The sequence below is a fragment of the Phocoena sinus genome, chromosome 15 (assembly GCF_008692025.1).
Source record: "Phocoena sinus isolate mPhoSin1 chromosome 15, mPhoSin1.pri, whole genome shotgun sequence".
NCBI classification, from domain to species: Eukaryota; Metazoa; Chordata; class Mammalia; order Artiodactyla; family Phocoenidae; genus Phocoena; species Phocoena sinus.
Window position 1 is genome coordinate 76,273,151 of NC_045777.1, and position 27,238 is coordinate 76,300,388.

General features: G+C 43.9%; 2 protein-coding genes across 2 annotated transcripts in view; one reads left to right on the forward strand and one right to left on the reverse strand.

The window, feature by feature from the left end:
• AUTS2 (activator of transcription and developmental regulator AUTS2) overlaps window positions 1–24,736 on the reverse strand; it is a 1,126,353-nt gene extending 1,101,617 nt beyond the window's left edge. The window contains exon 1 of the mRNA XM_032604458.1: window positions 24,008–24,736. Within this exon, the coding sequence (XP_032460349.1) occupies window positions 24,008–24,316 (309 nt within the window). The 5' untranslated portion in view covers window positions 24,317–24,736. The remainder of the gene's footprint in view (window positions 1–24,007) is intronic.
• A 404-nt stretch (window positions 24,737–25,140) lies between these two features.
• On the forward strand, window positions 25,141–25,830 carry LOC116740496 (atherin-like). The gene has a single exon (XM_032606137.1). It carries the CDS (start codon window positions 25,141–25,143, stop codon window positions 25,828–25,830), a length of 690 nt encoding a protein of 229 aa, XP_032462028.1.
• The last annotated feature ends 1,408 nt before the right edge of the window (window positions 25,831–27,238 follow it).

The following is a 27,238-nucleotide window of genomic DNA, read 5'->3' on the forward strand; positions in this document are numbered from 1 at the left end:
TTCCACGGACGGGGCGGGGGGATGGTTCGGGTGGTAATGCCAGCGATGCTTCAGGCGGAAATGTGAACCATGGGGAGCTGCACATGAAGCTTCGCTCCATAGCTCGCTGCTCACTCCAGCTATTGCGGCCCGGCTCCTAACAGGCCGCGGACCGGTAGCGGTCCGGGGGTTGGGGACCCCTACTCTGGTGTACTTTTGAAAAGATGGAAAGCTGTCCAGAGCAAGGTGATTGGAGTCTTGTCACCTGCTCAGTTGATACTGGAGATAACCAAGATGGGGAGCGGGGCAAGGAACAGGGAAGGGGGCAGTTGTGTGTGCACTGAGCCCACGTGCCTACCTTGCCTGCCAGGGAAGTACAGATGTGCAGCTGCCACAGCTCTCTTCCTTCATCCTAGCACAGCTCTGATGCTGGGTTTGCTCCAGACCCTTTACCATAAGCATCTCCTTCCAAAGAAAACAAGCAAGCCTGCTGTTTAATACAGCTAGGATTCCTCCCACTAAGAATCTAATGATTCTTCAATGTCAAAATAAAAGGGAAACAGAAGAAAGAAAAAGAAAAGAAAAATCCTCCGGGAAACTTCATTACCTTTGGCTTTAAATGCTCTGAATGATCAGAGGAGAGGTTATTCTGGGGTGGATAGAGAGGAGGGCAGAACTTGTTTTATTTTTGTTACCCAAGAAGCTACTTTTCCTCACATACCAAGATAAAGACATTTTGGCTACTGAGACAGGTTTACTAGGCTACCCTGGCAGTAATGACAAGACCCATTTGTTTACCAAAGTCATAACTGCCAGGGCTGGTAACCTGTCCTTACACATTTTTCAAAACTATCATGAGAATATTTTCAGTGAATTAAATTTCAGAAAAGATACGTCTTTGAGCTTAATCTTGATGTATGCTGCGAGCATTAACACACAGGCATTGTCAGGAACTGATTTAAGGCTGAATCAAAACACAGATAAACAATACAAACTTAATTTAACATCACCAGAAACTTACAGAAACGATAACGATTAAGAGCCATCTAGTACAGAAAGGCAGAATAGTTTTTACATTGTACCTTATTGTACTGTTTTATCAACCTTTACTTACATTCCTAGTTTCTTGGGATTTGAGGAGAAGGGGGTGGAAGAGTAAGATGTAATAAAATTCAGATATTTTGTGCAATGTTCTATTTCTTTACCTGGGTCCTGGTTACTTGAGCATTCACTTTGTGAGAATTCACCGAGCTATAAACTACACTTATTTCAGGATGTGTTCTATTTCACAATATGTACAGTTTTTTTGTTTTGTTTTGTTTGTTTTTAAACATCTTTATTGTAGTATAATTGCTTTTCAATGGTGTGTTAGTTTCTGCTTTATAACAAAGTGCATCAGCTATGCATATACATATATCCCCGTATCTCCTCCCTCTTGCATCTCCCTCCCACCCTCCCTATCCCACCCCTCTAGGTGGTCACAAAGCACAGAGCTGATCTCCCTGTGCTATGCGGCTGCTTCCCACTAGCTATCTATTACAATATGTACAGTTTTAAAACCAAACATGCATGAATGTTTTATTTTCAGAAAGGGTTTGGTAGCATAGAAATTAATTATTTTAAACCACCACCATTACTGCCACCCCTAGAAATGACTCAAGAATATTTTCTATAATAGTGATTCCAAAATTTCTGTACCAGAGTTTGTTGTAAAGGAACTCCTGGGAAGCCTGTGAAAATACAAATGTACCAGAGCTACAGGGCAGGGATTAACTTTTAGGAGCTCAGGGATAGGGCCCAGGAATCTGTATGTTTAACAAGCTCCTCTGGGGGTACAGATGTGCAACTGGGTTTGGAAACCACCACACAACGCAATAATTTGTGAGTTGCAACCATCTGAAACCATCCAATCCAGATTCTCTAAACCAACATGGGTGACCAAGTGTAATTATTTGGGAAAGTTTTGCAGAAGCTTTGATAACTGAAAGGGTGCTCTTACCAAATACAAAAAATACTTGGCAAAGGCTTTCATGAATATTTTTTCTCACAATTACAATTTTTCCCCTAAAAGGAAGCTGATATGTTATCATCACTAAATTACTCCTACTAGGAACCTCATCCTGCAAATTTAAGAAAAGAAACTGTGAAATCAAATTACTAGTCTGTGGCCACGTGGGATTCGGGGTCACTGGCAAAATCTGAACATGTGCTTTTTCCACAGCACAGTCTGGGAGCCTGCCCCCTATTCTGTCATTAATGTGTTGTTGAGAGTTTAAGATTTCCAGACGTTAATGACACAACCAAAGTCATTTAGCAAAAAACTCAAAGAAAAACTGGAGCCCGCAGTCTCTCACCCCAGACAAAACTCTACTACCCATTACAGCAGGTTCCCATTAGAGGCCTTTGAAGGGTTAAGCACAATCCACATTTCCCCTTTCAAATTTATATTCTCTACTTTTAGATAACCACATTAATCTGGCTTGGAAGCTCTGCAGTAAACTGAATTTTGCTTTTGGGTATGCACAGGCAACTGCAATTCAAAGACAGAAAGAGCACTACCCTGGGATCTTTTATCTGAGAGCACAATCAGGGAGCCTGCTGGATAATTTGTTTTAGAATACCAGAGCACTTGTTTTTAAACAAAGCATTAGCCAAGGAAAGAGGTTACAACAAAAGGAATCACAGGACCAAAAGAAAAAACAAACAAAAACAAAAAGCCAAACACCAAGAATCAAGGTGGTTCTTTCCACCCTCTTTTAAAGTCTTACTTGCCAGACAGGGAAATGTAGCTAAGGAAGGCTTGCATTTAAGCCCTTCCCCACCCCCCCATTCATGTCTTTTTAACTTTAACCTCCAGTGGAACACACAACCAATTTAAATCTAAAGAAAAAACACTTGCCCTTCCAGGAATCTTCAAATCATGCAAAACCCAAGTCTGAGGATCGCTCTTATACTCTAAATACTTTCCACTTCTAAGTAAACCTACCAAAGACTAGAAAGATGTCCTCAGGAGTAGGTCAGATAACCCCACAGGCAAACTTTAGTTTCTAAAATGCTTACCACCCTCCTCCCTAGGGTAAAATCACGCAGTCCTTAGCTATTTTAATTTAGTTCTTCCACAGGAATGACACAAATTAAATTTATAAATTTTTATTTAGTTCAGTTTAAAAAAAATGTTAATGGAACCAATACAGTGCAGTGGGAAAAGCAGTGACCTATATATTAGGAAACTTGGGTTCCACATCGCTGTCCTACCACTAACTCAGTAGGTCCTACTGAGTGGTTACAAAACATAATTTTCTAGATCTGTTTTCTCATCTGTAATAAGGTGACAGCCTAAGGAGTATATTATCACCTCTGAAAACATGTACAGAAGTAAGGAGGGATTAAGGAAGGGTAGAAAGCCCCATTAAAACAAGATCAGAATCAAACTCTTAAGAAGCACTGATTTAAGTTCTGTGGTGCAATGGTTCAAGTCAGGCTCTGAGGCCAGAATGTATGAGGCTGACCACTTACATGTTATGTGATCTTAGGTGTAAACTCTGTAGCTGTTTCCTCTCCTACAAAATAGAGATCACAGCAGCACCTACCTCAAGGGACCACTGTGTGAGGATTACACGAAATAAGAAATCAGAATACCTGACACATAGCAAGCACTCAGTAAATGCTAGTTCTCATTATAATTGTCGAATACATCAATACTGAGCTAATGGTGGAGTTAAAGTTGAAAAACTATTAAGTACCTTCATGTCCTTTCTAATAAAAGGGGAAACAAAACATCTTGTATCTCTACATGAGTTTTGGTGCAAAACTCTGGTTCACTTCCATGAACCCTCAGAAGTCCCTGACCCAAACCTGTCGATTTGGGCAGGTACACAAGTACTGGAATCTCTATTCACCTGCACACACAGTCCCCGAGGACCCACAGATGTCTAAACCCACCAGTAAAGCCTAAGCTAGAAAGAGAAAGTGTTTCATCCTCTGAACAACAGTAACAAAAAAATCTCATTTCCCACCCACCGGCTTCACACACTGAAGTCAAAGTCTACTTTAGAAATCCAAAAGCTGATGAAAACAACATATACTTGCTTTTTTATTATTTTTAGATGATTCTCTTTAAAGAGCTCACAGATATAAATACTTCTTTATATGATGGAATTTAGTTTTTCCCTCTTTAGTCAACAACTGTATCTGATGAAGATGATGACCCAGCAAGAAAATCATATCAACCACTGTTTTCTTCCTCCACATAACCCAAAAGCTGTAAGATTTCTTTTTCAGTACGTTTTTCACTCAGACTTGACATTTCCTTCTCACAATCTATTTTATTAACTGACTCCAAACAATCTCTAATGCGTTCCCCCCTATTTGGGGATCCAGTGGTCCTCATCAGTGCCCAATTCCCTGACTGCTGTGAAAACTGTGACAGATTTAAGCTTCACTTCTGATTGTCTTCCCAGTCAAAGTAACCTGATAGCCTGGCCCAGTATACAGCCCTAGAAATAAACTTTCCATTTCTGCTTTCCTTTCCCTCAAATTTATGAGCATGTAGGTGGATTAGGGGATTCTACTTGAAGTAGAAAGAGAACTGAGTATCATTATTTCTCCAGCATCTTCTCTAAGCTTGAAGCTTAAGCTGTACATCTATTTCGTCCCCACCATATTAAGCTGGTAACTAGTAAGATAAAATCCAACTGATTCCGAAAGTCCCTGCAAACTTTAATGTCCCGATGCTTAACCTCCCTTGAAGAAATACATTCATGAAAGCATCTATAATCAAAATCCTCAGAACCAAAAAACTTAATTTAAGCAAAATGAGGCAAAAACGTTTTGTCTAATGGCTCCCCTAGTGCTTTTCTAGGGGAGGATTACAGCCCCACCACACCTTTTTCTCTGTTAGACACACCAAACAATATGACACCAGAATGTAACACCCAGAATGTCATTCCTTGAAGCTAGGGGTTCTGTTTACACCCTCCCCCAGTGCCTAGAACAGTGCCTGGCATAGAGAAGAAACTCTGTAACCGTTTATTAAATGGATAAGTGGGCAGACGGGGTGTGGGTACCCCAGGGAACTAAGACCCACAGGAGAAAATCAGGCCCCAAATAATCAAGATTGACAGTACTTGTGAAAGGTGTCACAGTCTCAGATGTACCCACAGAGAACTGGCCACTCTGGTGGTCACACACATCTTACAGGTACAGGTAAAGCTGTGTCTCAGGCCAAAAAAGCCCTCAAGTGCCACCCAACAGCTCAGAGCTTTCCTGTAAAGTTGCATGGTTTTCCACATGAAATCAGCTGTCTCCAATGACTTCTATGTTAATTTTATAACAACTTTCAGCTAATCCCAAACACTTTCAACAGAAGCACCTTTGAATTTCTCAGTCCCCTTTCTAATGCCTCCTTCCTAGTCTCTAAAAGGCTTTGTAATCAATATGTAAATGTATCCCCAGCTTTTCTCAGTTATGGATGGGAGGAAGACAGCATCAGGAGAGGAGCATCCCAGGACATTACCCTTCAAAATCTTGGAAAGCAAAACCACATTAAAAAGCTCGACAGAGAAAATGGAAAAAAAAGAAAAAAAAAAAAAAAGGCTAGGAGTACAGTTCATTAAACACATGGCTTGGTACTGAGCATCTGAGAAAACCCAGTGAAGAAAAACTGACACACCCTCCTTCAAACAGAAGGTCTCTACCCTGACTGCACAACACAATCCCCTGGGGAGCTTTTAAAACTTCTGATGATGGGGTGGGGGCTCCCTCCACCCTCCCATGGGTATGGGGACTTTTTTTTTTAATTTCCCAGGGGATTCTAATGTGCAGCTAGATTTGAGAATCCCCTGCTCTCAGGCTTACAGTTGACTCGCTTCCTCCTCAGACAATACACACTAAAATTAGCCCAATTTTAAGAAAGTGCTAAGCTCTGTTAAAGCTGGTGGTGGGTCCATGGGTGTTGGTCATGTTATGCTCTATACTATTCGATAGTTATAAAATATTTCACAGTCCTATATATACATATACATGCATTTTTTACACAAATACATTTTAAAGCAAGCTCATCATAAAAAGCTCCTCAAAAAGCCCAAGTACTAAAAAGTACATTCTAGGGAGTACTGGAACTGACAGTGTCTGGGGCTTCTACTCCACTGGGGAGAAAAACAATCAAGACCAATGCAATTGGGTCTGCTGACTTGAAAACACTGGTCTGAATTCTGTAACATACTTCACAGTACAGTTCTTGAAAAATGTCCCAGTCAAATTCAGTTCAGAAAGACCAAAAGGTATCTGCTTAACCAACAATCCACCTAAGATCAGCAGAGTTGCCAGGACTAAGCCAGACTGGCTGTGAAATCCTTTATATAATCAAACACCAAAGCGGGTTGCAACAAGACAGTATTACTCCTAGGGCTCAGCTCTAGAACCATCTTTTTAAAATGGGGTGGGGAGAGCATATGCCAGTGAATGTTTATCCAGTGACAAGCCCACCCACCCTCCTCCTCATGAAAGAGGCAGTGCAGGCCCTAAAATCACACAGTCTGGGCTCAAATTCTGGCTCTACAATCTGGGGAAGTTATTTAACTTCTCTGAACCTCAGTTTCGTCATCTCTAAAGTGAGGATAATAATGTTACCTACTCCACAGGGCTGTTGTGAGGGTTAAATGTGAGAATGCTCTGGGTAAAATGATGATCACATGCAGTTAGCCCTCGATAAATGTTAGCCATCATTATCACTGTTGTTGCTGTTATTAAAATAATCACCCAAATGGTGGTGACTTCTGGCACTGAAGAACAGAGCTCGTTTCCAATTTGTGGTGATTAAGCATTGGAATTCTGTATATTCTTGAAGCATGTCTTTTGGGAGAACCATATCCATATAAACAGGAGAGGAGACACAAATACTCTGGTCTCCAAAAGAAGATGCCCCATAGCTCCTAAGGCCTGGAGTGGTGGCGGTGAGGTACAATGGGAGGCTCCCATAAAGGCATATAAAGTGAGTTTTAGATCGGGTCTTGTTTTAATACCAGCTAAGTGATCTTGGGGAAGTTCAAAGACTTTATCGGTTGGGAAATGAGGGCTTTACACAGTCGTTCTCACTGTTTTTAAACTTCTCAAGTCACTTGGGTTTAAAAGTCAAAGTTCCTACAGGCGCCTCCCCCATCTCGGCCCCTCTCCTCCTCACTCACTCTTTTCTAGCCACCATCACCTCCTACAGTTACTCACACACCAAGCCACTCTTTCCTCCAAGGCTTCACCCTTGCTCTTTGCTCTGGTTGAATGCTCTGCCCCTGGCTATCCACATTGCTTGCTCCCTCACTTCCTTCAGGCTTCTGCTCAAATATCACCTCCTCGAAGAGGCCTCATCTAAAACCAACTCTATAAAACTGCACATCTGCACACACATACCAGATTCTCACCATCATATCTTTAACCTGCTTTTAAAAACCCTGTTACTACTTAACACATTATGTACCTGTTTATGATTTACAGCAGGTCATCCACCCCTGCTAGAATATAAACCCCGTTACAGCAGATATCTATTTCTCTTATTCACTACAGCATCCCCCGTGCCTACAACAGTGCCTGCCTGGCTCACAGAAGCAATTGATAAATATTTCTTGAATGAAAGAACAGACGAATTCAGATAACTTTTTCTTCCCAAAGAGAATCTTACTCTTACATACAGAAAACAGGTAAAGGTGGAGCTCTGGTTGAATGAATGAGGTCAGGGCCTCCCCTCCACTGACTGAAGTGTCCCCTGAGGTGCCCTAAAAACCACTGCCCAAATGATCTCCAAAGTCACTTACTACTCAGAAAGTCTTCAAGTCCATGTTATTTCTGTGAGACTCCGAAGAGAAACATTAAATTTGATAAATGACTTTCCATTCTGTGATTTCACTTATCATTCACTGGCAGCTGCATAAAGTACCCTAAAAATTCAAACCATACCATGTTCCAGAACTGCTGTATCCCTGAAATATCTACAACCAAATAGTAGGCATGTCCTACTATGGGGGGCAGGGGGCAGGTTGGGATCTCTTTCCATGCCCTGTTACATCGTCTCTGAGCCTCTGGGACATACTGCTAAGCCTCTAGGCTGCAAAAATCTCAGCGCTTCTAAGGGGGTAAGGAAGAAGGGTGGTGGACCCACGTGGAGACAGATGTTATACAATGGAGGATGTAAATTTGGGCCACATGGCAACCACCTGGTGACTTCCTGACTCCACTACATAGTCTCTTTTTACATCTAAATGACCTCCTGCCTTAGCCAGCTTTAGCCTTACATTCAGGAAAACACAGGTTGAGGGAGTATCATGTCCTAGAAAAGAACTCTGCACAAGGCATGAACAGTTGTGAGCAAAACCCCAGAAAAGCCAGCTGACTACAGTACTGTGATAAGATCTTATACACAGCTCAAAGACTTCCTCAAAATTGCAGGAAAGATATGAAATATACTCAGCTAACAAGTAAATAGGACCTTTGCAAATCTCTATCATCCAGCCTAGCAGTGCTGAACTAAGCAAGAGTTATCGACTGAAAGCGTGGTGACCCATCCTCTAACACTGTAATCTAATCCTTAAGCTAAAGACAATTTAATGCCTTTGCATGTCCATATGTTTTCTAATGACGCCATTGCTGTCAGCATGCTACAGGAGTGCTTCTTGGAAGATGGAAGTAATGACAAAGCACATCACTGGGAAGGCAATTATATGTAGTACTAACCATTTTACAATGGCCATATGGGCTTTATTTCAACAATGTAATTTCAGAATCAGCCTGAGCATACATATTTCTCTGTCCTTAATCCCAGGGACACCATACTAAATGAAATAAAGAGTACAGATGAAATATGGGCAGCTAATGTAGAAATCTACAACACAATGCTAAGGTAATGTTCGTCTGAAAACAGTAAACAGAGGGCACCCACTGCCCTGAAGTGAAATTGACACCCATCTGTACCCAACCTAATAGAAAACATCACAACAGGGGTATTATAAACCACCCGAGAGGCAAGCAACAACACAAGGAAAAGTTTAAAATACACAGATCCTACCTAGTGTTCACAATCTGGGACAGGCCCGAGAGTGATACAGAACTCATATTGTACAAATATATAAAATTCAGGTATAAGGGATTGCTTTTAAAACTCTGAACTTAAAGGTATGGTGCCTACGACACTAGAGTTTTATAGTTATAGTTAAATTTCAAAGGACATGCTTTGACTTGGGTCTCCCCTGCAATCATAAACTGCTAAAAACTGAAATCTGCTGTATTTCCATTTTGGATGTGCAAAAGAATAACAGTGCTCAACTGTAACTGGAGAGAGAGGGGCAAGACTGCAGGTCTCAGAGCATAATGGTTCTGAGAAGAAACTGTCTCCTCTCTCCAAAAAGAGACTTTTCACAGAAGTATTTACTTTGACTATCTTCACATTTTCACCCAGAAATCTTTTGAAATGTCAGACCCAGGGAGGGTACTGCACATGTGCGTGTGTGTGTTATACCACTCCTTAAGGGATGGTCATCAGCCAGGTCTGAATCCCCAAGTCTTAGAAGAAGAACTGTGTGGAGGCCCAATTTGGCCCAGAGGAGATGAAGAGGGGGCTTCTCAAGAATGTACGGTACTTGGGACTTCCCTGGTGGCACAGTGGTTAAGAATCCTCCTGCCAATGCAGGGGACATGGGTGCGAGCCCTGGTCTGGGAAGATCCCACCTGCCGTGGAGCAACTAAGCCCATGTGTCCAACTACTGAAGCCCATGTGCCACAAATACTGAAACCCACGCACCTAGAGCCCATGCTCCACAACAAGAGAAAAGCCACTGCAATGAGAAGCCTGCTCACCACAGCGAAGAGTAGACCCTGCTCGCTGCAACTAGAAAAAGCCTGCGCACAGCAACGAAGACCCAACGCAGTCAATAAATAAATAAATAAGTTTATATTAAAAAAAAAGAAGAATGTACGGTACTCTAATCACAGTTGAGATTTCCATAAGAAGCAAATCTAACAGTAACATTCTCTTTTGAGAGAAGAGACCACATACTCTTTTGTAGCATAAACAAACCTCTACAGGGTGGAGTGGGGTATGGGAGAGAACAATTTGCAAATGTGCTTAGAATAATGAAACAATGACAGAGGAAATAATGTACTATTTGTCATTGGTACCTTCAAGATAAAGATATCTTAGTACATTCTTTCACCAGAAAGAATGCAGTACCTATTAGTTAAAAAACAAAACCAAAAACCTACCAGTAAGGTCTGTTTTATTGTGGAATAGATTGCCAAGAGAAGTGCTACTTCTTAGAATAGGTTAAAATCAAGCAAAATACTTAGGAATTTATAGTAGAAAATAAGCTTATATACCCACAATGCCCTGTTGAGGGGGTGCCAGTCCCTTCTCCAATTCTACACTTCTGTTCTAGGGGCTGTTGTAAGAAATCAGCAACATTAAGTATGTGAAAGGATTCAGTACACAGTTACCTTCAATATTACCAGCCTGAGCACTTGCCTTTGACAAAGGCTTAAAATCTACCCGATCTGTGTGACCAGGAAAAAGTTCAGATTTTAATACAGGGAAAAACAGTGAAAGGGACAGAGAGAAAGAAAAAGAGGGAGAAAAAAAAAATCAAACCAACAAGAAACATGCTACCGATGTACTGTATGAGTGGCAGCCACCTATGGTAAACTCCAGATTTTAAAAACAAAATAAAGAACTTTCCGAAAGATGGTGAGGTACTCTCCCCTCCCTAAATCCTATTATTATACCTAGAAAATCCCTTGTAACCAAGACAATTTTCAGCAGCAACAAAGAACAAACAAATGTAGCTTACCAGAGACCCATTTGGGACTCTGTCACAAAATGAATCTGTATTAAAAGAAGAGCGGGGCTTCCCTGGTGGCGCAGTGATTGAGAGTCTGCCTGCTAATGCAGGGGACATGGGTTCGTGCCCCGGTCCAGGAAGATCCCACATGCCGCGGAGCGGCTGGGCCCGTGAGCCATGGCTGCTGAGCCTGTGCGTCTGGAGAGACCACAGCAGTAAGAGGCCCGCGTACCGCAAAAAAAAAAATAAATAAAAAATAAAGACGAGCGGAAAGGGATGAGGAGCTCGCGCTTTCAGGTCAGGCAGAAACCGCTGCATTTCCTGCCTCTCATACTGACCTTCTGCAAGTTGACTTAACTTCTCTGAGCCTCAGTGTCTTCGACTATAAAACAGGGATATCATTCATTTTTTCCACAGAATAGCTCTAATGAGACGATGAATGCAAAATTCCAAGCACACTGCCTGGCACAGAGTAACTACTAAGTAAGTAGTAGCTCCCTTTCCTAAAGTTTCTTTTCATAGAATTTTTGTGGAAATAGATCAACCCTAAATAAGCACTGACTGAGTACCTACTACACATGGATTACTGAGTAAAGGAAGCAACAATTCTGAGAGCCTCAGATACCTCAAAAGAAGGATATATGTAGGGAGACTACAGAGTCTAAAGTTAGAGAATAGACGGAAATGAAACAATACATTAGAAATATAGGAAGATAACTCTGGCTCCCTCTTTTCCAAGGTTCCAGTCCTATTCCCAAGTTACACACAACAAACCATGACGGAGCATATAACAGAACAAGAAAAAATTAGCAGCACTTGAACTTCCCACCAGATCCCAAATAAAACACGGAGTACACTGTGTCACGGTCAACACTTAAAAAACTCCCTTAGGCTTTCCCCAAGATCTCAATCCATGGGAAAATCATTTCAAAAAGACGAAATACTCTGAAACTTAAGAAATAAAGCATTGCTCTGAGGTCAGCATCATCAGTAAGTTTATTATTATTACTACTACTACTACTATTACTATTGTTATCTGTGATTCTGGAAACAAAATTGCTGCAGATAAAATTAGTTCTGGGTTGAAATACAGATAAAGGATGGCTCTACTGGACAAGTTTAAAGTATGCATGATCCAAAATACATTGCCAAAAAATTTAACAATTTTTATAAAGTGATCAAGGAAGCGAGAAGTGTTGTAGATATGCTGAATTAAACACAGTTTTTGGTACTTTCAGGTATTACATGAAACTACTTTTAAACACAGGAAATATTTCTGGAATCACACTATATATTCAGTGCTTAAAAACAGTTATATTCCTTCAACTGAAGATGACCTGGAACAATCTGGGCCACTTCTATGTTAGACTAATAAAACTAATTTTAAAACAACACAACTGTCTTACAGGGAAGGTTTTAACACTCAGGTATGAAATCACACCTCCCAGCACACAGGCTGAATTATCCCCCAGCTTCTCACCTGTAATTATCATTTGCTCCCTCTCCAGGTGGCTGTTAGCCACCAAATATCTTCCTAGGCTCACATCTGCAAGTACAAACTGCCTCTGGGGCCTCACATGCTATGAGGATGAGAGGGAGGACAAAAGCAAAAACTTCACGCTGGCTTAGACAACTTCTGAAAATATCTACTTCAACACACAGCACAAGAGCAATTTGATAAAATTAAAATACCCTTATGTCACCATGGTTAGCGATAAGTATTTTTCAAATAAAAAGAGTACATTTACTTCACAGTTCCTGTAGAGGCCAGCTTCTTCCATTAAGGCCAATTCCAAAAATTTAGCAAAAGATCTTTCATCAGTTGAGAGGGCATAATTAGATGTTTTGATTAAGGCATTTTCCTCCCCTGGTTAACAAGATATAACAGATGTCACAGACTTCCCTAATAACAATACAGTCCTGCATTTGGCATCTTTACAATTTTAAAAGTGAACTGTCATATAGAAAAATTATAGCTAGGGTGTCTCCATACAATCATGGCTCTGAAGTGGTTATGACATGCCTGGACTTCCCAATGGAACAGATATGGAAATCATACTCCATATTCATAGCTGCAAGCCCTCCTTAGCACACACTTGAAAACCAACCTCTGAAATCTGAACGATGTGGGCTTATTCAAATCACCACCAATTATTCCTGGAAGCTCCGACCAAGTGAGGTATGAAACCTGTACAGAAAATGCAAACCTCACAGTCACTTTCTTCCAGGAGCACGGGGAACACATGCAGAAAAATGTCTCAGGAAAAGCAATGCCCATCTAAAGAGACTCACCGTAGACAGGGGCTTCCCTGGTGGCGCAGTGGTTAAGAATCCGCCTGTCAATGCAGGGGACACGGGTTCGAGCCCTGGTCCGGGAAGATCCCACATGCCGCAGGGCAACTGGGCCCGTGAGCCACAACTACTGAGCCTGCACGTCTGTCTGGAGCCTGCGCCCCGCAACGAGAGGCCGCGACAGTGAGAGGCCCGCGCACCGCGATGAAGAGTGGGCCCTGCTCGCCGCAACTAGCGAAAGCCCTCGCATAGAAACAAAGACCCAACACAGCCAAAAATAAATAAAGAGACTGACTGTAACAAAATCCAAGCTTCTATGCAGACAGGAGGAGTACCATACTTGATTTTCTTTTTTTTTTTTTTTTTTTTTTTTTGCGGTATGCGGGCCTCTCACTGCCGCCGCCTCTCCCGCCGCGGAGCACAGGCTCCGGACGCGCAGGCGCAGCGGCCACGGCTCACGAGCCCAGCTGCTCCGCGGCATGTGGGATCTTCCCGGACCGGGGCACGAACCCGCGTCCCCTGCATCGGCAGGCGGACTCTCAACCACTGCGCCACCAGGGAAGCCCTGATTTTCTTTTTTAATCACATTTTTTCACAGTAAGATTCCCCTGGTGTGTTCACCCAATTTACAAAAATTCGATTTACACCAATTTTGTCAACACATCAGTCCAGGGTATAAGTAGAGATAGACCTGCATTTTAAATGGGAGGCAGCCTCTCTGACTGAAGTTCAACTCAAACATCCTGGTTTAACAACTCCATCAGTGACATTAAGCACAGATCTAAAGATTACTCAGCCCCTCTGTCAGTTGCATGTGTTATTTATAGTACAGTATATCAATCATGTGTTCCCCTTATTATTTCCTACTTTCTGGTCCTAAGCTATTTGGTCTGCCAAATTAATACATTCCATTGTTGCTGCAATCTAAACAATGCTTGATAAAAGATTAATAAAATAGTTGGGTTCTCTGCAACCACAACATACACACCCAGGGAAATTCATCAATGTCTTTTTTATTTGCATATTTGACTGACTGCCCCCTGCAGCAAATATGTAAGGTACCAATGCTCAGGTATCCTGGTTTATGGTTTGCATTTAATTCAGGGTGTCAATCTGCTTCTGTTTTAATTACATCCATCTTGATATGTTATTACAATCTCATGAAAACTTCTTTTCATTGTATGAATGGCTATAAATATATACACATGACAAACAGTTGTTATAAATTTTCTGGTTCAGCAATAAACAGGCGAGATGCCTTAGCCAACACATCATGTGGATTTAATATTTTGAGTCTTTCTTCTTCAGAAGAAAAGTTTGGTTGAGCCTTCAACTCAACCAGATTCCAAAGTTCACTTGTTTCAAATGTTCTGCTACCAACTTTAGTAAGTTGCTCTGAGTCTCTCTGAATTGCCAGGCTGAAGAAAAATATTCTACCCAAAAAATTACGTTAAAATTTTAAGTGGGCCACATTAAGATCATCTTACATTCAAATAATTATTTTATCTTTCCATCGGTTATTCAAGGATAAGAAACCCTCATATCATCACCCTAATATTTATTTTTTCTTTTACATCCTCACTATGGAGGGGAGGGGGGTGTTAAAAAAGCCTAATGGACCTGCAGAGAAAGGCCAATTGTACACTGGGGGAAAGATACTGGGTAATAATCAGAACATTTCTTGGAGAAAATGGGAATCTTTACAATCATGGTTGATCATCTTCATTTGCAGTTATTATTATTTTTTTTTTTTACCTTCCAATGTTCTCAATCCTTAGAAATCCAAGTACTGAGGAAAAGCAGTCTCCTAGTTTCACTGGATAATACTGAGAGCCTCTAACTCCCAGTGTGATCTTAAGCAGGACAATTAACCCCTCTAGGCTGTGTTTTCATTTGCAAAATGAGAGGTAGAACTACAGCATTTCTCAAGACAACAACTGTGCCTCTAATGCTGCTCTGGCTTAGAAAGCACATCAACCAACAATAGCTGAACTGAAATGGATCAAAAGACTGCTCTGAAAAAGCTGAGGTCCTAACTTTAGGATAACATCCCCTGAAGATGTAGCTATGCACATTAATCTCAAAACTGTAATTTTCACAAATAATCAAACTCATCAGCCTAACAAATGAGAAAAGGAGCAAACTTTGTAATATGTAGCAACGCACAAAACCAAATGCTTGCTTCCCCTTTTGCCCCAGTGAAAGTATAATTTCACTTGAACTATATATGATCATTTCTTAGAACAGCACAATCCAGGACCTTCATTATTTTTCCCAACTGAACATGTACAGAGAGAATGGGTGGAACATTGGAATTTCTAGTATGTGGCTGGAAAACAAGTGATGTTCTAATGTTCAACTACTGTTCCATCTACATCTTTATTTCCTTAGGGTTGTTTTTTTTTTCTTACTTAGTTTCTAACTATGGAAAACTATTCACTAAATCACCTTTAGCCAGCAACCTTTAGCCAGTAAGCATAACTGAACAGAGACCCTAGCAAACAACCAAAAAAAAAAAAAAAGTCTACTTCACTATAACTATCGAGAAATCACTGCAATACTAGACTCTCTTAATTCCTCTTTTCAAGCTCTAAAATATCACTGCCATGAGAAACTTTGCAGAAATGTAAAATGAAGTTGGTGGGTTGTACTACACAGGAAGGTAGGTGTGGAGACAAGGAAAACAACATCCCTGACATCCCTCAGGAATCATCACAACTTGACCCTGGCATTGACTTAAATCCTGTCCCAGATTCAGTCTAAAGGTATCACATTTCACCCATATAACCAAGAGTCGCATTTTGTCTTCACAGGCTGTGGTTCTGTATCTAACCCAGGTCATTTCAAAATGCTTCAGTTAATAACAACCACACAGTACCTGCAATTTGAAGGCTTTCTGTCAAAAACGAATCCCAACCTGCATTAGCCATTTTCCTTTACTTACAAACTGTCGGCTTTCCCTCCTCCTCTTGTGACTCCATTTTACTTATGTCCAAATGCCATATCTCCACGCACTTGGGTTTTCCAGGGCCCAGAGATATGGCACTACATGGTAGAGTGGCAAGCCAAAACGACAAAATATTTGTATGTACTTGGTCATTTGTGGTATTTATTCAGGTAAACTCTAACCACAGCTCACAAATGAATGAGAAATCAGAAATGATGAGCTGATACAGCCCAGAAAACTGAGGCAAGCAATTTATCCTCATGGGGCTACCTTTAGAGTCCCTCAAACAGACTGTCAATGTTCAAATAATGAAGGTTTGTAATTTAAAGCTCTACATTTCATTCAGAACTTCCTAAGTCCATTGCCTTTCAAAATTCGTGATTTTGATAACTCTATCTCAGTAAAGGAAGAGAAGAGGAAAGGGGGAAGGAAGTTGGGAGGGAGAGAAGGAGGTAGGCGGGCAGTGGGTGGTGGGGAGTCTACTGGATCCTAGGATGAGACTGACACATGCACTAGTATGTGAAATAAAAACCTAGAAAGACAGCAGCAATATAAATGATTTCAGGCTACAAGTCCCCTTGCAAAAGATGGAATCAGAGACTGAAAAGGAATGACACAAAGAAGGCTGTACTTGCCTAGTCTCTTCCTAAGCAAGCAAAGGAAGCCAGACTAAGTTAAATCTACCCCTCCCCTCCTCAGTCACTAACAGCATAAAAAGGATCTATTCTTTGTGACCTTACAAGATAGGTACTGACTGCATACCCCCTACCCTGCAGGCTTGTTAGAAGAAATGAAGTAAGAACACAGTTCAGATCTGGAAGAAGAAATGCAAATTTAGGGTCTCACCAGCCTTAAATTCTATGCCCCACTTCTAGAAAATAAAAAAATTCTGCATTCATCTATTCATTGAACAGGTACACATTATATAAGAAAAACTGTTCTGACCCAGCTAAATGTCCCTAAACTGGTTTTGATCCTCTCCTGTCTTAGGTTTCGCCAAATTAATTCCCTTCCTGCTCTTCCAAACTTCAATTATTTGAGAGTTTTTTAATCTGATTTTTTTCCAGAACTTTCTCAAATGAACAGCTGCTATCCCATTACCAAGGTCTTTTTCCTATATCAACAAAATATTGGGTTTAATCCTAACCCTGAAAAAAGTGTTGCTTCTTGAGAAAAAGAAAGAAATAGTAGGAGGCACTTTTACAAAGTTAGGCTACACTTAATATATTAGTATATTACAGCATAGGGGTAAAATAAAATGTAAAAACTAACCCACCATCCACCCTCTGCGTGCGAGCACACACACACACACTCCCTCCATCAAAAAGTGCAATTGACCTTATGTCCAAAGCCTTTGGACATATGCCTTATGTCTAAGCCTTTGGACCTTATGTCCAAAGGCTTCCAAATTTAGCAAGTGGAACCTAAATTATTTTTTAACAGCTGCCCTCAACTCTTATTTTTCTTGGCTTGGGGACCTTATTTCTAATCCTCACATTCTCACATTCTCTCAAATCACCATTTATTTTTGACAGCATATAGAACTGTTGTATAGTTAGAATCTCTTTAACACCCTCAATGCTCCTTGAATCTCCTGGAATCATGTTGAATGCCCTGTCTTTTTTTTTTTTTTTTTTTTTTTTGTGGTACACGGGCCTCTCACTGTTGTGGCCTCTCCTGTTGCGGAGCACAGGCTCCGGATGCGCAAGCTCAGCGGCCATGGCTCACTGGCCCAGCCACTCCGCGGCATGTGGGATCTTCCCGGACCGGGGCACGAACCCGCGTCCCCTGCATTGGCAGGTGGACTCTCAACCAATGCGCCACCAGGGAAGCCCTGCCCTGTCTTTTTTAACCCTTTTTCAATGGTGAAAGCTAGAGGAAAACACTCTCAAAAAGGATGAAAGGGTAATCACTAACTTTGTGATTCAGTTTTTAAATTTACTGAATCATGTATACCCTGCCTACTTCCAAAAAAGATCTAAAGTAGTTCATCTCAACTACTAACACAAGGCATGTGCAATCACCACACCACCATCTTCGACCTCATCTCCCATAAGTACTCCTGGAGTGATGCTCTGCCTTGTTCAGTGAAATACTTAAATTCAGTAAGCAAAGTAATATACTTGAATTCATAACCAAGCACATTCACAGTCCTTTTTTTTTTCTGTAGACTTTCTCACCACTTAGGAACTTCTCAGATCCTAAAGCTATGCAAATTGTCTGAAGTGAAATGCTGGAACTGACCCATTTACTCCACAGTCCCATCCCAAACTTCCCAAGATAGAAAGCGAAAAATGTAACAAAAACATAGCTCCATAGTTTTCACTTGCTGTGTAACAGCAGATGAACGGTTCTGACCTTTCTTGAATGAACACATCATACATAAGCGAGCAAAAGGCAGATAATTTGAAACCTTTATTTTAACATCAGTGTCAACCTCCTTTCTCATCCAGCCTTCTTTGCCAGCTTGCTAAAAAATCAGCAGTACAGGAAACCAGAAGGAACCAAGATAGGATAAAACTCACTCTGGCTGGAAGGCAGCTTGGTAGCATCAGAATTGGGCTGCTATCACAATGAAAGAACTATTAATGAGATCACTCACCGATATTCACCTCATGTGTGGGGTTGTTAACAATCAATGAAGGGCTGACACCAGGCAGGAAAAGGGAGCAGAAGGAAAAGTGGACTAATCATCATTATTTACATCTCACACTCCCCTTGCCACTCCTACTTAAGCAGCAGCCTCTACTCTGACTCCAAACTTCTGTGCCTGGTTTTCCAAGTTGTCTATCATCAGCCCACTCACCCTAGACTCAGAGACTATCAAGTGCCAAGATCTGGAAGGGACCATTGAAATCTTTTCCAGCATTTCCCATACTGGATTATAGATTATGAATTATAATGCCAAGAATGAAAAAGTGCCCTGTGGTCATATAAATTAGGAAATAAGGCGCATCACTTCTCCTTCTCTAATATTCAAAACTCATATACACATTACAAAAGACTTCTAACCTGGGCAGAACAAGTCACCCATTTAATTTTGTCTAGCCCATCAAGTTCCAAAACTATCTGAGAGTAGATCACATTTTTTTGGTCTGGAACACAACCTATGAACGTCCACAGAACTACGTTCCATTCCAGCTTGGGTACCTTTGCTCTAAAACTACTCTAAACCTCTCAACTTGTGGAAAAAGAAAATGAGGCTTTTAAAGAGTGCCTTCCCAAGGTCACTCAACTAGTTAGGACAGCCAAGCCTGGAGTGTGGGTCTCCACTGGTCTCCCGACTCCCGAACAAGCACTCTTTCTTACACAATTTTGTTCTCATTTCTACCAGCACTTCCTTGCCCGCAAAACCTAATCACCCAAAAAAAAAAAAAAAAACCTAATCACCCATCTTGTTTCTGTGCCTTCTTCACCATTCCCTCTTTTTAGAATGCCCACCCCCCCACACTCCCTCCGTGTCTATCCAAATCACTTCAACCTTCCAGGCCCCATATTCTCCAGGAAGCCTTCTCAAACACTTCAGCCTATCTCACTATCCCTTCTCTGAAAGCCTATTGCACTTAGTTGGTATTAGACATTCAAGTGCCTGTTCCAAAATCATTTTATAGGTGCTGGACTTAATTTTTCAACTAAACTGCATACTCCTTCAAGACACTATATATATTTTAGGTGTCTGTACTCTTTCTAGTATCTTGCACATATCAAACACTCCATGAATATTTGCTGACTGATACAAGGAAAACGATTAATGTTTTTTAAACAACGGAATAAGTGAGATTTGACCATAGTAAATTATTATAGCCTACAAACCCGGCACGTTACAAGCACATCAAATTCTGTACAGCCTATTTACGCTACCAATGTGCGGGTAAGCCCTGAAACACATAGGAAATGAAGACCACATGAAAGTCTTAGTTTGATTCTCCACCCACCAGAAATGAGTCTTCCTTCATTTTCACCAGCCTGCAAAGCTCCAACTAGCCTCCTACCTGCTAATCCCACAATTTCATCTTTGCTTCCCTTGGTCAGTTGTACAAAAGGCGGCTGCCCTAAGAACCCAGTACACAGCAGCCGAGTGAGGGGGAAAATAATGAATTTGCAAATTTTCAGTCATAGTGCTCACATAGCTTCCTAATCAAGACTACACAGAAAGAAATGCAAATGACGACAGAAAGGTAATATTATCTGGCACATCTGGGTATGCTGACAGTTACTAGAACCTCAACATTCCCATTTATACTTTGTTTGCTGGAAACCACTTTTTAATGAGGCTTGATATCTGGGGATAATCACTTGTATTCAAAGAATATTCAAATAAACAATACCATACCAAATGGTAATTCTGCTTCTCAAATGCATACTGAAAAGAACACCATGTTCAACTTTTGCCTCCTCACTTACCCTCTTATCTTCTATCATGAGGCTCTTCACAATCACATACTTGAACTTCAGGGCACAATTACTCAAGACAAGTGTCCCTGCAGAATACGAAACTACCTCTGCCAGTTTCACTGCATATAAAGTGTGGGACTTCTCAAACCCCATCCAAAGCTTTCATTTTAAATAAGAACCAACAGTAGTGAAAAATAAATCAACATAAAAATGTAGATTCTCATTAGACAAGTTTCTTATTTTTCCTCCAGTACTGTAAGTAAAACCACAGTTAGTCTGGAACAATTTTATCAGGACATTTCATTATGAGTTAGGAGCCTCTTCTTAAAAGGGAAGTCAAAATGAGCTACTCTAGACAAAACCATAGGAGTCCATTAACACCCAAAGTATACACTCGACAGTTAGCTAGCTACTGCTCTGAACCCACATAAGCTTAAAAGCCAAGCTGTGCAAGCCAATATTTCTAGTTTCTAATCACAGTATCATACTAGCAGCAACCTTGAAGACACGTGGTGACAACTGATTTCATTTCTACACACAAAAACACAGTATGTATTTAGGATAACTCTTAGAATCTCTAATAATTCTTAACATTTACAGGCACTCCTGTAACATACATTTCTGCCCAAGTTCATAGTTTAGCTGCCTGTTTCCTAATAAGCTCTCACATTTCTTAGTGATAGTTCAGTAAATCTTCCAAACTGAGTACAGTGGGACACCAGAGGTTTTATTTTAATGATCGCCACACACATATGTCTGACCATCCAGCATGGACACAAACGTGATAAGCAGCAAACAGTTCTACCTTTTCCCAGAGAACCAGACATACATGATGATTTTTATTCCCCACTGTGTGTTTTTACCCTCAGAAGTGTATTTACAGCTTTCCTACAAAAATTAGGATGCCTAAATGTGAACACTGACAGGATATTTGATGATATTAGGGAACTGTTGTTAATTAACCTAGGTGTGATAATGGTACTATCGGTTTGGGTGGGTTTTTTGTGTTTTTTTGAGTCATTACCACTTAAAAAATACATACCAATTTCTCACATCACATCTAGGAGGAGAGAATGAGTAGATGGCATAAAGATGAGATATGAGTTGGCAATTGTTGAACCTGGTGGTGGTGTATCAGTACATTGGGGACTGCTATACTGTTCTCTGTACTTCTGTATATGTTTAAATTTTCTATAAAGTTTTAAAGAAACTTTTTAAAAAGTTAGACCTTTATACCCACACAAAGATATTCAAATGATATTCAGATATGAAGGTAGTGTAATATTCAGGTAACCAAAGTAACCTGGGTTTTGAATCTAGAAAAGTAGCAGAAAAATAATCACAGCAAGGAAAGGAATGGTATTAATGGTACATTTCAAACTTGGCCTTTAAAAATTAAAAAAGTTTTTACACCCAAAAGAAACTAGAATGGGCACATTTTCTCACAAAAGCCAGATGGATAGACATATATATCACAAGCCCAGTCAAATATTTATTAAAAGTAGAACAATCAAAAACAACTGCATAAATTATATTTATCTTTACTTGGTCTTCAAAAATGTTCATGGGAATCTGGAGGCCCCTCTTGCTTACTGAGAAGGGCCACACAGCAGAGCAGGATAACCATGCAGGAAGCAAAACCACTTATAAGCAGCTCTTACAAATACTGTCCTAAACCATCCATTGATAGCAACCAAATCCTAGGCAGCGTTTTCTAATTCATGTACTAGGACACGTATTGACATTTCAATTCCTATTTTAAAGCAAAAGAAAGAGAGAAAGAGGTCACACTGTACAGTACCCTCCCACCTTGGCAAAGTTGAAGCCACAGTTAGAATTATCCTAACAAGTGGTGAGCCTCAACACTCAAAAGAACTCCGTAAGATCCATTTTAGCCAATAAACCACCAGTTCTAGAACCCAAGGACAACTGATTCAATCACTAACATCAGAATCTATAGCCACCAATACCACCACCCTCCCTTCCTCCCCAGCCACTAGCCACCATCCACCACCATCACCACCATCACCACCAGCAGCCCAACCAAAAATCAGTTTAAACAGAAAAGAACAACCCTAACAGGAAGGCTTCCTTTTTAAAAATATTTAAACTTGACACCCAAACACACACACAGAACCAGCCATCTAAACCTCTAAACCTGTACAGTTACCGCATGTGAGACTTAAGCTGTCATTAACAAAGCTTACATTTGAGCATTGCAAACAATACCATAATAACAGCAAAAACCAAAGGGAAAAGGAAAAGTTTCTTTCAGGAACCTCAAACCATCACATCAGGTGCAGAAAAGGCTAGAAACCAACTCCTATCTTGGTTTTGTTCTTAAGAAAGCCGGACCAACTCTGCAGAGTCTCAAAGCGCTCTGTATGTGTGGCGTGTTGGGGGTGGAGGAGAAAAAAGGGGGTTACCTTTATACAGGCCAGTGACCCATGCCAGCACCAAATCAGATCCATCCAGGTAAAGAGAGTTTCCCTCTGACCCCTGGACAATCTCCTCCTATCTTCCCCTCATCACCACCCCCAAGGAGCCCTTTAGCTGGCAGAAAAATGTGCATTTGGAAATCAATGCTGCAGGTGCCCAAAGAATAAAGAAAGACACACAGAGATATACACACACACAAAGCCAATCAGAAAGATAAAAAAAAGAAAACTCAAAAAAAAAGGAAAAGGAGAGGGACAATTGGGTGACAAGCCCTTCAGATACCCGCTAGGATTTTATTCTTTCCTCCCACCAGTCCTCTCTATTGTACATTTTTCTGTCCTTTAACCGAATTGCTCATGTACACACACATGTGCATATGTATGTGTACAGATAATATTACAATTAACCCTTTCTGTAATAGAGCCCTGTACGGAATACAGAAAGATATTCCATCCTTTTCTCTCTTCCCTCCCCTCCTCCCTCCTTTCTCCCAACCAGGAGAAAACGCCCCCTTCCCCAGCTTCACCAAAAAAAAAAAGAAAAAAAAAAAAAAAGGAAAGAAAGAAAAAAGAAATGAAAAGAAAAAAAGGGGGCAGGGGAAGGGGGGCAAAGAACCACAAAACCCCATCAGTCTCTGGTCCCGAGGACACCCAGGAAAGGTCTATACAAACACACACACAGGGACATATGGCTCTGTAGAAAGCACACAGAGAACCGTCCACAGGCGCCCCAAACCCAGCAGAGACTTCCACCAGCCAAGAAGCCATGATTGGGGAGGGAGAGGAGGAAGGAGTAGGGGCAGAGCTCTCCGTGGAGGGGGGCGCATTGTTGTGATGCCTGAACCCCTTTCTTTCAGCCCATCTGCTGTGGAGGGGGTGCAGGGAGGGGGCGCAGGGGGAAGGCGAGAGAGAGAACGAGGAAACCTGGAGACCAGGCACGGCTTGTCGATTCCCTCCTGCTGCCTATCTGCCCGCGCCCCCAGCTCCCCACCCCCCCGCAACAATAAGACCTCAGCCTAGACAGACAGCCAGCCAGACCGACCGGAGCGCGGCGGGGGAGGCAGCAGAGCCGGGCGCAGCCGGCGGAGGGGGGTGTCGTGCCTATAAAGGGAAACCGGGGGGAGGGGGGTCCCCCTTACCTCCAGCGCTTCAAAAGTGACAAAGCTGGTCATGGCAAATCCATCAATGATGTCCTCTTCGGCTGAGGTGGACTCTCTCCGCTTCCTCCGCGGGGGTCTGGGCCGGGACGGGGCGGAGGACGGGGGCTTCCCATTGTCTTCCTTGTCGGAGCCCGACGACGAGGCGAACGAGGGCGCCCGGGTCCGGCCGGCCCCGCCGCCGCCGGCCGCGCCGGCCCCCAGTCCGCCCCGGGAGCGCCTCTCACGGTCTCGCTGAGACCGCGACCGCCGCTTTTTGCGGAGTCCATGGCCCCGCGTCGGGCCATCCATGGCTCTGCTTCGCCGGGGTCTCCCCGCTCGCCGCCTGCCCGCCACAGGCTCCGGCCGCGGCCGCACAAAAAAATTGACACCAATCCCTCCCTCCCCCTTCTCGGCTTCCCTCCGCCCCGAGGAGGGCGCGGGGGAGACGGCGGCCGAAAGAAGGGAGAGAGGGGAAGAAAGAGCGGAGAAAGAAAAGGGGGAAGGGGCGGAGAGAGGGAGGAGGGACGGGAGCGAGGGCGAGAGGCGAGGAGCCCAAGTGCGAGGCTGCCCACAGCACCGAGGGTCGGAGATTCCTGTGAGCAGCGCCGAGCAAAGTAATGGCTGAACACACAGGTCTCCTTTAGAGGGGAGGAAAAAAAAAAAAACTCACCAAGCAGGCAATAAATCAGAATAGCGGAATGCTTTGATCAAGAGACTAGGAGGCTCCGGGGAGCCCTCCCCGCGGCCATTCTCCGCCGCGCCCCCCGCCCCCCGAAAACGCCTGCCCCCCCTCGACTCCAAATCGGGCCCGAAAAGGTCGCGGGAAAGTGGGGGCAATGAACTTCACCCGCCCCTCGCGAAGGAAAACACCCCCTACGCCTCTCACACACGCCTCAGAGAAAACTCACTCCCTGGCTCCAAAATTTTTAAGAAATGCATCCAGGGGAGGCCAAGGCTTCCAAGCGACCTGAGAGGGACGAGACCCCCCAGAGAGGGAAGCATAATAATGAAATAATTAGGAGGGGAGAGGGCGAAACTGGAAGAGGTGGAGAAGGGAGGTGGAGGAAGGGAAGGAGGATGCTGGAGCAGTTGTGGGGTTTGCTTTTCGGGCTTGGAGGGGGGAGGAGGAGGAGATGAAAGAAGAGAAGAAGCAGCCCCTGAGGCTGCCACCCACCCCCCCCCTCAAAAAAATATTTTTTCCAGTCCCAGAGAAGAGGTCACCCTTCCTCAAAAAAGGGAGGGGGCGAGTCAGTCGACGAGGAAAGCAGAAAGAAATCTCCAGCGGGAGAGACACCGGTGTGCCGCCGCCGCCGCCTCTTCTCTTCGCCCAGCCTGAGGGAGAAGCACGGCCAGGAAGCGCTGGGAACGCCGCTCTCACCGCCGCCGCTAACGCTGCCACCGCCGCCGCCGCGAGAGCCCCGAGCCGGAGGGTGCACGGCGTGTCCCCCGGCGGCTGCAGCGGGAGCCCGGGCACGGCCCCATCCTCCGCCCGCCTGCTTCGCTCAGCTCCCGCTCCTCCCCCTCCGCGGCCGGCCCACCGCCGCCGCCGCCCGCCTCAGCCCAGCCCCGCGCCCGCCCGCGCGCGCCGCGCGCACGCGCACCGCCCTCCCCGCGCCTCGCTCGGCGCGCGCTCCCGCCCCCGCGGCCCCGGCCGGCTGGATCACGTGGCCGGCCGGGCTCCCTCCACCCCGCCCTCTCCAGTTGTAGAGTGTGTAGAAAGCAAAAGGCTGGGGGCTGGCCACGCTCGCGAGCCCAGGGCATGCGCGCTGGGGCGGCCGGGCCTGCGCACTGGGGGCGGAGGGGAGCCAGGAATGGGGAGCTAGGGCGGGTGGGGGCGTGGAGGGTGCAGCCCGCGTGCGGTCAGCTGCGACCCGCCAGAGTTGGCGCGCGGGAGTGTGGGAGCCGCGGAATGTTCCCGCCAGTCGCACCGGGGTCAAGTGCGGGCCGCTGTCGCCTGTCTACTCCGCGCGCCCAGCTCAGCGCCCTCCTCGGGACACTTGTCCTTGGACCCCCTACCCCAGGCCAGCTGGAGGCGCCCCGGCCGCCTTCTCCAGAGACCCCCGCCCAGGGTATTTTCCTGGGGCGACCTTCGCAGCGAGGGAAGGAGGGGATTCAGAGAAGGATACCGGGGTGGAGGGGGGTGGGGGTTCCCCGAGATGGGGTGCGACTGCAGGCGACAGAAAACGGAGCGGGTGTCAAAGCGCGGGCCTATGCTCCGCTGGGGGGCACTGGGAGGCCCCACGGCAGAGTTGGAAACTTTTCTGCCACGTGGTAGCACAACGCGTGGCCGAGTGACCCCCGCACCCTAATGACCTCTGAGCCCTCCTAGCCTTCGAGCGGGGGCCCTTGACAGGCGCGGGAAGCTTCGGAGCAGCGAGCGCGCGTCCGGGTGCCGAACTTGAACCTCGGCTGCAGCGGCCTAGGGCGAGGAGGCGGGGCTGGAGGGGGCGGGGACCGCCGCAGACAGAGGACCCGTTAGACCCGCAAAACACAGACCCTGCCACAGAGGTCTTCCTTTATCTGGGGAGAGGGGGGTTCCCTGCTTTTCCTGTCACTGCCCCTCCTACCGCCGCGAAGTAGCTGATGCTTATAAAAAGTTGTATTAAAAGAGTTGACTGCAGCCCAGAATAGATCATCAAACGCGACCAGCCTCTCTGGGTAAAATAGCTGTACGTTTTCGGGGCACTGGAATTTCTGATACGGATCAGAAAAACGCCGACAACCCTTTCCACCAGCCTGTTAGTTACCCAGGTCAGTTTATGTCCAGGTACAGAAACACCATGGCACATCACCCCTTACCCCCAGTACCCTACACTTGGAAGAAAAGGAAAATGAACGGACGATTTTTAATTGCCCACAATGAATCAGGCACCGTACTGGGCGCTTTGTACATGATTTCTCCTCTTTGAATCTAAATCTGCACGTTTTGTTAGTACAACTGGAAGAAGATAGAAAAGAAAAAGGACGTGATAACCAGACATAACTAATATTCATTCAATCATTTCTTCAGTTAACAATTATTAGAGCCTGTTATGTACCAAGCACTGTGCTGGGAATACAGTGGTCCATAAAACAGAGAAGGTCTTCCTTCTTAGATCTTAATGTTCTAGCAGGCAAACCTCACTCATCTTGCACTTACGTCATTCCCTTAAGGCACAGTTGTTCAGTGTCCCCATTCCCGGAGCCCAGGTCTGGATCTTTCTGAAGTCGAGGTAGGGGACGGGACCGGAT

Excerpts from the sequence above, each read along its gene's own strand:
- LOC116740496 (XM_032606137.1), top strand. The coding sequence starts at position 25,141 with ATGAAAGAAGAGAAGAAGCAGCCCCTGAGGCTGCCACCCACCCCCCCC.